Source organism: Nannospalax galili, unplaced genomic scaffold (assembly GCF_000622305.1).
Source record: "Nannospalax galili isolate Female #2095 unplaced genomic scaffold, S.galili_v1.0 scaffold104, whole genome shotgun sequence".
Taxonomy (NCBI): Eukaryota; Metazoa; Chordata; class Mammalia; order Rodentia; family Spalacidae; genus Nannospalax; species Nannospalax galili.
The window spans coordinates 3,053,148-3,065,590 of record NW_008353596.1 but is presented as its reverse complement, the minus strand read 5'-3'; the positions used below and the strand labels follow the sequence as shown (position 1 = coordinate 3,065,590).

The window sequence follows — 12,443 nt, the reverse complement described above, 5'->3', positions numbered from 1 at the left end:
TAACTTGGGAGCTGGCAAGATGGCTCAGTAGATAAAGGTGCTTGCTGCCAAGGCCGAGGGCACGAGTTCCATTCCTGGGACTGACATGGTAGAGCTGTCCTCTTACCACCACTCAAACACTGTGGCATGTGTGTCCCCTTCCGAAAATAAATCAATGTAGTAGAAAATATTTTCTAAAATAAAAAAACAAACGAGGCTCTTTGGTTGGAAATTTAAAGTATGGAGTAGCCTAACTCTATTAAAAAAAAAAAATCTAGGGCTGGAAAGATGGCTCAGCAGTTAAGAGCACTGGCTGCTCTTGTGGAGGACCCGAGTTCAAATCCCAGCACCCACATGGCAGCTAACAACTGTCATGACTCCAGTTCCAGGGGATCCAATGCCCTCTCTGGCCTCTGTGGGCACTGCACAACATGGGTGCACTTACATACATGCAGATATAACATTCATACATATAATTTCTTTTTAATTTAAATCCTATTGGGGGGAGGGGCCGAGAGGGAGGGCTGAGTATGGAGCCTAGGGCCTTGCACATGCTAGGCAAGCATTCTTCCCTAAGCTTCATCCCCAGCTCAACTTTCAGAAATACTTTCAGTTCAAAATGAAAGTAAAGGACTAGAAATATAGCTCAGAGGTAGATACCTCACCTACCAAATGTGATGTGAGGCCCTAGGTTCACTCCCCAGGATCGGGGGTAGGGGGTATTTGGACACATATTACGAAAACAAAAAAAGGAACGCAGAAATCTGGTAATTCCAAAACTCGGGAGGGAGAGGCGGGAGGATCATTAAGTTCAAGGCCAGCCTGGGCAACTTTGACCTTGTGTCAAAATAAAAAAGAAAGCAGGAGAGACACTTCAACTTGAAACTGTCTTTGGTCTTAAGAATAGCCAAGTAATGAGTTCAGAGAGTTCGGGAGGAATAGAAAAGTACAAACTGCAAAACAGGAAATCATTTTTGGCTGGCTGTCAAAAAGCTGTGGGCTGGTAAAAAAAAAAAACCTATTTTAAGTTTCTTAAAATTAACAGGGTATATGTAAGACCCTGGGTTCAACCCAGTACCACAAAACTAATACAGCTCCTACATTAGTGAATTATTCAGATGCTATTAAAACATAAAGCTACTGCCCCCTGGCCCAAGCTTTTAACCAGTAGACCTCTTTTGTCTTATTTCTGAGAGTGTTTGACTGGGGAGCCATGTTTGCTGTTTTGTCTTGGACCTTACCCTCAACTTGCTCATCACTGTAATCTTTTTTGTATTTTTCAAAAAGAGATGGGGTCTCACTGTGATGCCTGGGCTATCAACTCCCAAGCTCAAGTGACCCTCCTTCCTCAGCCCCAAGGGGAGCAGGACTAGCTATATGTACCCATGCCTCATCAGCATAACAAACAAAGGTCAGACATGGCCTTGCATAGTCCTATGCATACCGACTACCTCTCTCCAAACAACCCATGAGCTCTTGAACGTGCAGGGACCCCAGTTTCACATCTTTTGATTCCTCCAGTGCTTTGCCTTCAGTAGGCACTCAGATGCTTACTGAATGATCAAGAAAAGTACTTACCAGACTCTTCAGATGTCTCAAACCACAGGGCACGGTTTATACATCCAACCTAAGTTTAGACAACAACCTCACTTTTAAAAGGCATTATCTAGAGACAGAAGAGCTTAGAAAATTGAGCTTTTTTAAACACTGGAGCCAGATTTCCATAGAAAGCAGAAAAATAATTTATTCCAAAAGGTGGTAGAGGTAAGAATTTCATTCTGAAAATACAGTTTGGTGTAAATCTGAGCTAGCTCTTCTCTCTGAGTGTGCTTTCTTCCCTGTCCTGTCGAGTGTTATCTTGCAGCAATTTTAAAGCACATCGCTGACTCTCGTGTTGTGAGCTGACAAGAACAATCTTCAAAGCCTCAGGTTCCAAGGCAAGAGTAACAGAGTTCTCAGAACAGCACCTTTTCTCTCAGAAGAGTGTAGACATGTTTTAGAGTCAGCTAAGTAGGCACGTCATTCATCAAAGTGTAAAAAAGGTGAAGGAAAAAAATCCTGGTACCGCAGCATTAAGATCTTCAAGTGTAAGGCAGTTCATGCCCAAAGTAGGCTGTCGAAGAAGGTGGTCTGAGTGTGGAGGTGGCTTTGTATCTAGAAGGCATTTTCTTTGTGACCTGCAAAACAAAACAGTTTTGGTAACTCAAGGTCCTCTAACTTCTAAGTCCTCATCCCTTCTAGAAAGAGAACAGAAAGTAGCCTGGTGACACAGGTGGGAAACCCCAGCTGCTCAGGAGGCTGAGGCATGAGGATCACAGGTCTAAGGCCCTAGCCAGGTGTGGTGACACAAGCCTTTAATCCCAGCACTCAGGAAACAAAGGCAGGTAGATCTCCATGAGTTTGAGGGCAGCTTGGTCTACTATAGTGAGTTCCAGGCCAAGCAGAGCTACATAGTGAGACCTTGTCTCAAAACAAAAACAAAACTAGCAAACAAAAACAAATTGAAGGCCTGGCTATAGATAAGACAAGCCTGGGAAAATTAGATTCTGCCTTAAAATAAAGTATAAAAAAGAAGTAGGGATATAGTTAGTGTCAAGAAAGTTAATCAAAAGCCAGGTATAGTGTCTGGCACATGCCTGCAATCTTAGTACCTAGGAGACTGAGGCAGGAGGATGGAGAGTGTAGGGCCAACCTGGGCAACGCAGTGAAATCTGCCTCATCCCCACATGAAAGAAAGTTAACCAGGCCAGTATTTTAAAACAAGGAGGTGTTCAATAAATGCTCAGATGAAGAATGGACTCACTACAGACAGGTTTGGGCAGATTTTACAGTAAGTCAAATGACCAAGGACCTTACTGCACAAATGGCAATGTGACTGTGTTACAAAAAGCAGGAAGAAGGAAGCTGACTAACATGATGGAGCTGGAATTTATAAGTTCCTATGCTCCTTACTTCCCCTCTCACAGCAAGGCAGCTGGTCACCAATACGGCCACCCTCTGCTCTTCCCTTGCAGGCTCCTGGCCTTGTTCAGGACTCCTGGCAGCCTTTCAGGCGGCTCCCCGTTCGAACTACAAGTATAGGTACCAATTAGCAACTTCTTTTTTCAGGAGCTTAACCTTACAACGTGACACCACATGGAAATGGCAAATATTTAAAGCAGGCATCTCCACACACTGAGTTGTTCACAGTACTGGTATAAGGGTCTTTACGTAAAGCTTATGCTGTACTGGGGTTGCAGCTCAGTGGTAGAGAGCTTGCCTAGCATGTGCCTAGTCATGCATTCTATTCACAACTCAGCCAAAGAAAAGTGAACTGTTACAGTGTCTACATGTTACTTCTGAAATTTAAAAAAGGAATATAAAATGAAAATTAAGTATTCTAGGCAATTTGCACACAGGCTTGAGCAAAGGACAACATACAACTTGTCCAAGTGTGAAAACTGCCAGGGGTTAAATGTAGAGAGCGTAGGAGGTGTCTGTGCTTGGGGGCCTCGTATTTGCTAAATTCAGACAAAACATGGATTGTGGCATGCAGGTATAACAAAGCTGGTGGTCAAACACATGCAGGGAGATCTGGCTCTGCAAGGGCTTTCCAAATCAGTGGGCACAGAGGGGAGAATATGAGCTCAGTGTGGCGAAACTACACCATAGGTTTCCCAGACCTGTGGTCTAAGAGGACCCAGAAGAGGACAAGGGCCTGCTGCTAGGTCTTACTGGCTTAAAGGAGGGAGCAGCCCAACCACCTTCATGGAAAGCAGCTATTTTTTTGATTTGTGGTTTTGTTTGTTTGTTTGTTTTTTGTCTTTTTGAAACAGGGTCTCTGTAGCCCCTGCTGGTCTGGAACTCACTATGTAGACCGGGCTGGCCTTGAATTCACAGAGATCCGCCGGCCTCGGATGCACCACCACACCCAGCCAGAAAGCAGCTATTAATGGTGGAGTCCCACTGCAGGATACTACAAACACACACATTCAACCCAAGATGGAAATAGAGGCAGACCTGGGACTGCAGCTCAATGATGGAGTACATGCTTAGCATGTTCAGGGTCCTGGGTTCAATCCCAAGCACCACAAACACGCAAAAAGAAAGTGGAATAATTCAAGGACTGTTTTACAATGCACTAGGAAAATAACATCAGGCCAAGGGTGGCAATTACCAGAGCCAAGCCTCATAAAACCTTGGGAACATTTGATGTTCCCAGCTCACACTGACACAACAGCTGTTCTGCAGACCTCTGCCCCACCTGAATGAGAATGTGAATGTTTCTGTGTGAATCTTTTATGAAGGGCATACTGATAAGCTTCCTTACTCTTTGGGCTGTTTTAAAAAAATACTTTATTTTTAATTATGTCTGTGTGTGGGTACATACATGTGTTAGTATAGGTGCCCTGGGGCCCCAGAAGAGGGCATCAGATTCCCTGGAGCTGGAGTTGCAGGCAGTTGTGAGCTGCCCAATGTAGGTGCTAAGAACAAACTCAGGTCCTGTGCAAGAGCAGTATGCACTCCTGACCATTGGGCCATCTTTCTAGCCCTTCTTTTGGTCTTTTTTGACAAAGAATCGCAAAGGGGGAAAAACAGTCTTCACTTTTGAAAGCACACACACAAATAGGGGATGATTTTCACTCAACCGTCATGGTAACAGTTTAACTGCAGTTAAGTGTTGTGCGACAAGGCTTGGCCCAGTGGCTTGATTGGAGTCCATTGGAAGTACATAATTCCTCAGATTGGAAATAGCTGGCTAAGGGCAGAACTGGAGAAGTCAATCACACATCCACATTCTCATTTTGTAAACAAAGGAATCACTAAGGTTACCAACAATAAACTGAGAATGGCAATGGGCTGAGGGACCAGAGAGTGAAGAAAACGTAAAAATACTAAGCTGGAGTCTGGCCTGATGGCACATGCCTTTCAACCTAGCACTGGGGAGGCAAAGGCAGGCAGATCTCTGTGAGATTGAGGCCAGCCTGGACTACATAGTAAGTTCCAGCTGGGGCTACAGGGAGATCCTGTCACAACAAAATAAAACAAACGAAAAGAAAGGAAGGGGGGGATGTGAAGCTCTCATTCTCTCTCTAATTTTAATTTTTATCTTTTTTTATTGTTTCAGATAAATATTCCAACTAATTCTTTCTTCCTATAACCTGGAAATATATGTCTTATAGATTAACTAACTACAAAGGGTAAGCCAAGTAAAGGTATACATATTTAACAATTTAGGGCAATGTCCTAAATGAATGGTAAGAACTGAAGAACTAAATGTCTTTAAAGACTAAAGAAAAAAGTTGCTTTGAAACAGAGTGGCCAAAAAGAAAGCAGAAGGATTTGAGCCCTGAAAGAGAAACATCGGACACATTAAGAGAAGGCCAGTGCTGAGGCAGCTCGTCCCACGCACAGCAGTGTTTGCTGGTCTGCTGAGTTATACAGTAGTAGTGAGAGGCAGGAAGGACTAAGGGAGATAATTAGGCCAGACCATGAAAATGGCAGGCCTGGACCCAGCAGCTCAGGAGCAGAGGAGTGGGAGGAAAAGATGAAAAGGAGGCTCCTGGGCAGACCAGGACAGCCTTAGGGCTGAGGTGGAGAGCTGGACATACTGAGATTGAATGTTCTTGTTCCTAACTTTCCTGGTTCTGTGTCTCAAGGGACCTTGGATGGCCCTGACAAAAGCTGTGTACTTACATTTTACACTGCATTTCAAGGAGCATTTTGCCATTAAAATCAGAGATCTCAGGTTAAGAAAACAACCAAGTAGAGCCCACTACAGCCTGAAACTACTCAAGAGTTGCGAAGCAAGCGGCAGTCTGTCTCAAGAAGAGCCCCATGGTATTCTGCAGAGAACCCATGGCAGAAATGTGGAGACCAGGGGAGGAGCCACTGCCATGACATATGGAGTTGGTGCCTGCAGAGTGAGAAACATCAAATCACTAAGGGGATGCAAAGGAAGGGGGGGGCTGTCCAGGCATGGCAGGAGCAGCTGAGTTTAAACAAGAGAAAACTATGACACTGGAACCCCAAATAAGGACATGGCTGAGTCAAAACAGTAGCAGAAAGGTCTATAAAAAGGAAAGACTTTCAACCACACAATACCTTGTAGTGTCTACCTTTCCCCAGGTATGACTGAACTGTGCCTTCCCAACAGATCGCAAACCTCTTCAGAGCCGCAGCCTCTTGGAAATCCATCCTTCATACCATACAGAGCATGCAAATATTTTTGGAATGCATAGATATCACCAGAAAAATAAAACAAAATGTTTATGATGCATAACATGGTACTGTAGCTGGGTGTGGTGTTACATAATTGTAATCCCAGCATCACGAGGCTGAAGTAGGGGGATCAGAAGTTCAAGGACAGCCTGGGCTACACTAGACTTGGCTCTAACTCAAAACAAGAACAAAAAGGGATTGCAGCTCAGGGGTGGAGCACTTGCCTAGTACGTGTGAGGTAAAATCCTGAGTCCAATCCTCAGAGTAACAACAAAAAAACAGAACTAAAGTGGCTTTGTCAATAACAGCAAAAGATGGGGGATAACCTATGGTAATTATTTGTTTTCTTCCATGGTTTTGTCTCAAAACTCCCTTCCCAAGGTGGGTCACAGAAAACTCTAATCTTGTCTTTCCACCTTGGAATTGGCCATAAAGAAATTCTCTGAGGACCCTGCATGATAATAAATCCCAACACTTCATGCTACAGGTGGTTTTGCCCCAAATCCAGCAGGGAGGAATACTGTGGAGAGATCCCAACCCCCAAGACAAACCTTGCTGGGATTTCCCATGCAGACTATTAGCATTACAAATACAATGAAATCTTCATAAAACCCCAGAGGAAAAGGTCTTGGGAGATCCCACAGAAGTCCAACCCACAGAGATTCCTGGAGGGTGGGACCATTCTGACATCTGCCTCGAGTGATGCATCGGTTTGTCTGTATCCTTTCTAAAATCCATTATAATAAACCAGGAAACAGGTTTTCCCAGGTTCTGGAAGCTACCCAAACCCAGCCTGTGGAGGTGATTGTTGGAATCCCAGTTTATAGCTGATGGGTCAAAAGCACAGGTCAAACAAACTGGGGTTTGCAAGTGGCACTGAAAGTGGGGAGCAGGCAGCCTTGGGCACTGAGCTCTCAACTTGTGGGGTCTGATACTATCTCCAGGTAGACATTATCAGAACTAATTGTGTTAAAGGACACTCAAGTGTTATCTACTATAGAATTGCTCACTCGCTTGCTTGCTTCAATGTATGGGGACCTGCTCCACCCTCTCTGTGGTGTCAAAAGTTACCTGTGCTATGAAAGAAATAGCAGAGTAAACTAAGTCAAAGTTGGTTTTCCTTCTATGCCCCAATATCTCAATGTCTGTAGGAGATAAAGAAGGTATCTACAAACTAGTACCCAATAATCTCTAGCATGTTTGGTGAAAACAGACACAGAGCAGCATAAGAATATCTTTCTGTAGCAGTAGTGTGTGTGTAAGATATGTGTGTGTGTGTGAGCTGGACAAGGTAGTGCATGCCTTTAGTCTCAGCATTCAGGAGGCGGTGGGGGGGGAGTTCCAGGCCAGCCAGGGCTGCATAGTGAGACCCTGTTTCAAACAAACACACACACACACAAACAAACAAAAGGTATATATGGGTACGCAAACATAAATGTGTGAACAAAAGTTCCCAGAAAAATCCTACATCTTGAACTGAACTTCCTGCAAGGCTGACCAACTGGTTAGCACTTCAGTGACTGTGAAGAGTTTGGAATGTTGCCAATCCAGAACCTATACACAATTATCTTGGGCCTAGTTTAGTCATAAATAGTCACTCCTTGCCCACCTTTCTGACCTTAACATCTAGTGCCTAATAGAATGTATCAGATTAACAAAGAAACAGTTTATTCCCACCAATGAAAAGGTCATAAAGTTCTGAAGGAAAAGGCCTGGCAAGCACACCAGCTCACAGGCTGACTGCTGTGGAAGGTCACAGGTATAATCACCTGGGTGCCGCACTGTGGAGCATTTCTTCCTCAAGGCCAGTGATACTTCAGGTACCAGATGGTTTCATTCTTCAATTGTGGTCCAAAGAGAGGGTTGAGCTGGGCCAGAATTGCAATCAGCCAACTAAACAGTTGATGGGGAGAGGAACAAAAGCAAAAGTTTGAATCAGCCGGAACATCATCATTTTCATACACCCGTTAGTAAAAGTTGACTCTGTTCCTTTCAGACCACGCCTTCACTATGTCATGCTCCTAGGAGACATCCAGTAAGAAAACATCTCCCCAGTCCTACTTTGCCTTCATTTTGAGACAATCCACAAAGCAGCCGAGCTAGGTCATTACCTTGCCCAGTACCTGAGATGTCACAAATCCAGGATACCTTTACCATCAAGTCTTTCAACCTCCCCACCGTTTATCACCATTGCAACTTCAGGCAGGTTTTTGTTTTGTTTGCTTGTTTGGTTTTGTTTTGTGACACGGTCTCCCTGTAGCCATAGTGGACCTAAAACTCATTATATAACTAACCAGGCTAGCCTCAATCTCACAGAGATCCACCCGCCTCTGCCTCTCCAAGTACAAAGATTAAAGACTTGCACCACTGTGCCTGGCCAAAAAAAGATTTTCTTTTATACAGTCTGCAAATGTTACAGCCCACAACTTAAGTGGCACATCTAATTTTAGGGGTACAGCCAAGGTTTGATTTCAGCCTATCAGCTTCCACATAGACCACTACTTAGGCTCTTCTCTAACCACCATCACCACTAAAATATGCTAAAACATTCTGTGGTTTCCCAACAAAGCAGGATCAGTAAACACTGAACTTCTGCTGCTTACTTCAGAATCTAAATAACAAGGTAAACCTCTGTATTCCGACCCAAACCTCTCAATTACAGATCAATTAAAGAGGAAGTACGACTAATTAAGAGGAAGGGTCTCATCTCAGAAGCTAAAATAGCAGTTATCATTAAAATTTTCTTCTGTTCAGAAAGTTCTGAACAAATTGAGTTTTTATATCTGATAAGGTAATTCACATGCACAATGAAACTTGAGAACCACTGAGCATTAAGACCAAAGCAAAGAACAAAAAGAAAGGTGGTACCCATGGGTCTGTCTATCTGACCATTCTGTTTTACTTATGAACAAATATTTAATGAGCAATTACTAGGTTCCAGGCCTCGGGAGCACAACGGTGAAGATGGAATGTCACCAACCTCATAAAGCCTACACAATGTCAGATAATAACTGCTATAAAGGGAAGGAAAAAGGGAAAGTCACAGAAAATGGTGAGGGGGGATAGCCAGGAAAGGAGATAATGTTCAAGGAGACCAGAATGAGGCAGAAATCAGCCACCTTGCCTTTAGGTCCTATTCAAAACAAAGGAGTCCCTTAGTTCTCTGCAAAGAGGAGGATTAGGGTGGAGATGTAGTATCCTGAAGAACAAGCCCTGGGAGGATGAATTTTAGTGGCATAATCTCATGCTACACTGTTGCATGGGCTCTGGGAGTTGCTAAGGAAAGGAAGACAGAGGGTTATGGAAGTCTTTTAAATTCTCCTGTAGGAGAGGAACCCGACTAGGCCTTTATTGGGTTGGGGTCGCCTCCATTTGTCACCATTTTTGGAACCCTTCCAATCACAGGCTCAAAAGGCTGATTCTGATCACCAACAGAGAAGCAGCCAGCAAGCACAGCCTCAGAAGCTGGTGCCTACAGACATGAGGGATCTGCCTTCCCTATCCCACAAAAGGTGATTTTGTGACAGGAAACATTATACCTGAGGTAACTAGGACAAAACAGATACCTCAGCTGACTCACTTTACAAACAAAAACTTAATTCAGAGGACATTCTCATATCTGTCCTTAGGACTACAGTATTAAACACAAACACAAACACCAAGGGAGGTTTAATACAGAGAGAGAGAGGAGAGAGAGAGAGAGAGAGAGAGAGAGAGAGAGAGAGAGAGAGAGAGAACAGCACAGGCAGGCACACTGAAGAAAAGCTCTGTGGCTAAAGGTACAGAGCTGAGAGTCATGGAAAATTCCACCCAAACAGAGGATTTCCCTAAGCCCAGCAGGCAAGAGAGCTGCCTAGAGGAACGGAGTTGCGTGTGTTTGGTAAGAGACAGAGCTCACTGGCCAACGCTTAGAAACATCAAATTAAAAAATAAGTTAGGGCCCACACTGTCCTGTTTCCTTTCTTCATCAAGAGTGTATAACATGCAATAAAAACCCCATCTTCCAGCACTCTGGGGTGTGGAGCAGTTACCAACCTCAGCTGCACGGAGCTCTCTGAAAATCCTTAAAGCTGGACAGAAAGACAGAGAAAATTAAAGGGCTGTGGGGAGAGAAAGGCTCCCTTGACTAGTGTCTGGTTGAAGTCTCTCACTATTAGCACCATTCGCAAATTTTGCTGTGACTGCCTACATAGACAATATTCCTTTATCACAGAGATATTGCAAGTGAGAAAATTAAAATAGGCATGAAGTCCGCTTAGGATTGAAGCCTGTTTGACCTTTGTGTTTGGCCTTCCTCCTTTCCTAGCTGTGGACCTGTAACTTCCAGAGATTCACCAAAGCTACTACTAAGAGATTTTTTGTTTTTGTTTTTGACAGGGTCTCCCTAGTCCCAGCCCAGAGATCCTCCTGCGGGCTGGGATTAAAGGCATGCACTACTATGGCTGGTATAAGATTATGAGGTTTGTTTATAGTCAAAATATGTCTTAACTCTCCTGTATCTAAGAATGCTTCTATCATCATGACCTACAACTTAGTCTTAGCCTGTGCTCCTACCTACCCACTGTGCCTAAAGAACCATCCTATTTACTAAAAAAAGTTCCTGAGGAACCCTTTAAACAATAGCACTTCAGAAGACCAAAATCATGTATACTGTTAAGACACTCCCTTCCCACCTTCTTCCCCTCCCAACCTGAGGGTCAGGAACCCCTCAGGAAGCTATGGAGTATGTCTGTCTGCAGCTCATACTCTCCTATGCTGTCACCTGATGCTGTCCGTCCTTTAGCTCTCACACTATACAGTTAAAGAACCCAAGGCAGAGGCAAGCTAAATGACTTGCCTATGGCCACAATACTAACTGGGTAGCAACAGGCAGTAGCAGACCCAGAAACCAGGCCAAATTAATATTGCTATGGCGAAAACTGACCTTTTGAGATGTTTGAATGGAGAACACCTTAGAGGGCATGAATTTAGCTAAGTCTAAATTGTTTATGAATTACAGAAGTGAGGATCCATGTGCTGGATACTGACTAAGCTCCTTATAAGCCTTTGGTGCCCATGGTAGAGAATAAATATCCAGAAGCAAGAATGAGGACCACTGTGTTCTCTCAGGTCAGTTTTCGGAAACTTCCAGAATTTAATTTTAACATATCCTCCCCTCCCATTGTGTATTTGTGTTTCGGTTTTTTTTGTTTTTGTTTTTGTTTTGAGATGGAGTCTCATCATCTTGCATGCTGGTTTCAAACTCCTGGACTCCAGTCTCCTCAGGATAAACTCACTCACCCACCCATCCATCTATCCATTTGTGGTAATGGAATAATTTTTGTTTTGTTTTTACAACAGTGTAAAGGATAGCTTGAACCCAGGGACTTGAACATGCTAGGAAAGTGCTGAGCTACATTCCCAGCCCTTGACACTATTTTCACATAGTGAGTTCCAGGACAGCTGGAGCTACAGGGAGACCCTGTCTCAATTTAAAAAAAAAAAAAAAAAAAAAAAAAAAAAAAAACTCATTTAAAACAACAACAAACCAGTTTCAAGAAAATTCTGTGAGAAACAGTCTAGGCTATTTGATTTGAAATTTCAGAGGAATTTTCCCTCTAATCAGTGGAACTCTGTGCCTGCCCTTCTGACTACCTACAGACTTAAAGTTTCCCTTTAAAGCTGATATATACACAGAGCACTGGAAAGAAGAAGAAGGAAAAAAACCTACAATGAATTGATGGAAGTGGGTGGAGGAAGCGCTCATATTCCAGTGGATCTATTACTTGTTGTGTAAAGAAAAGGAACTATCTGTACCCTTTGTGTTTGCCCAAACTGTTCCACATGTCTTCACAGCCCAAAGGCCAGCCTAATAATCATCAGCTGAGAAGCTTCAAGCTCTTGAGGCAGCCACAGAAAAAAGCACAGATAGAGAGCTACAGAGCTGGGGTGATCAGAGGGCAAGTCCAAGTTTCTTTTTTGTTCGGTTGTACCCAGGATTGAAACCAGGGCCTCAGAGATGCTAGACATGCTAGATGTCAGGCAAGCACTCTACCACTGAGGTACAGGTGCTAGGCAAGCACTCTACTACCAGGGTACCTTCCTAGCTTTTTTTTCCCTTCTACTTTTTATTTAGAGACAAAGTCTCCCTAAGTAATCCCAGGGCTGTCCATTCACTCCATAGCCCAGACAGGCCTTGAACTTGTGATCTTCCTGGTTCTATAGTGTTAAGAATGAAACCACCAGGGCTGGAGAGCTGGCTCAGCAGTTAAGAGCACTGGCTG

At 43.8% G+C, this 12,443-nt stretch overlaps 1 protein-coding gene across 1 annotated transcript in view; it reads right to left on the bottom strand.

The window, feature by feature from the left end:
* Positions 1-1,697: 1,697 nt before the first annotated feature.
* Atp6v0e1 (ATPase H+ transporting V0 subunit e1) overlaps positions 1,698-12,443 on the bottom strand; it is a 30,244-nt gene continuing 19,498 nt past the window's right edge. The window contains exons 3-4 of the mRNA XM_008850772.3: positions 7,950-8,073; positions 1,698-2,156 (exon numbers count right to left, since the gene is read on the bottom strand). Of these exons, the coding sequence (XP_008848994.1) occupies positions 7,980-8,073 (94 nt within the window). The 3' untranslated portion in view covers positions 1,698-2,156; positions 7,950-7,979. The remainder of the gene's footprint in view (positions 2,157-7,949; positions 8,074-12,443) is intronic.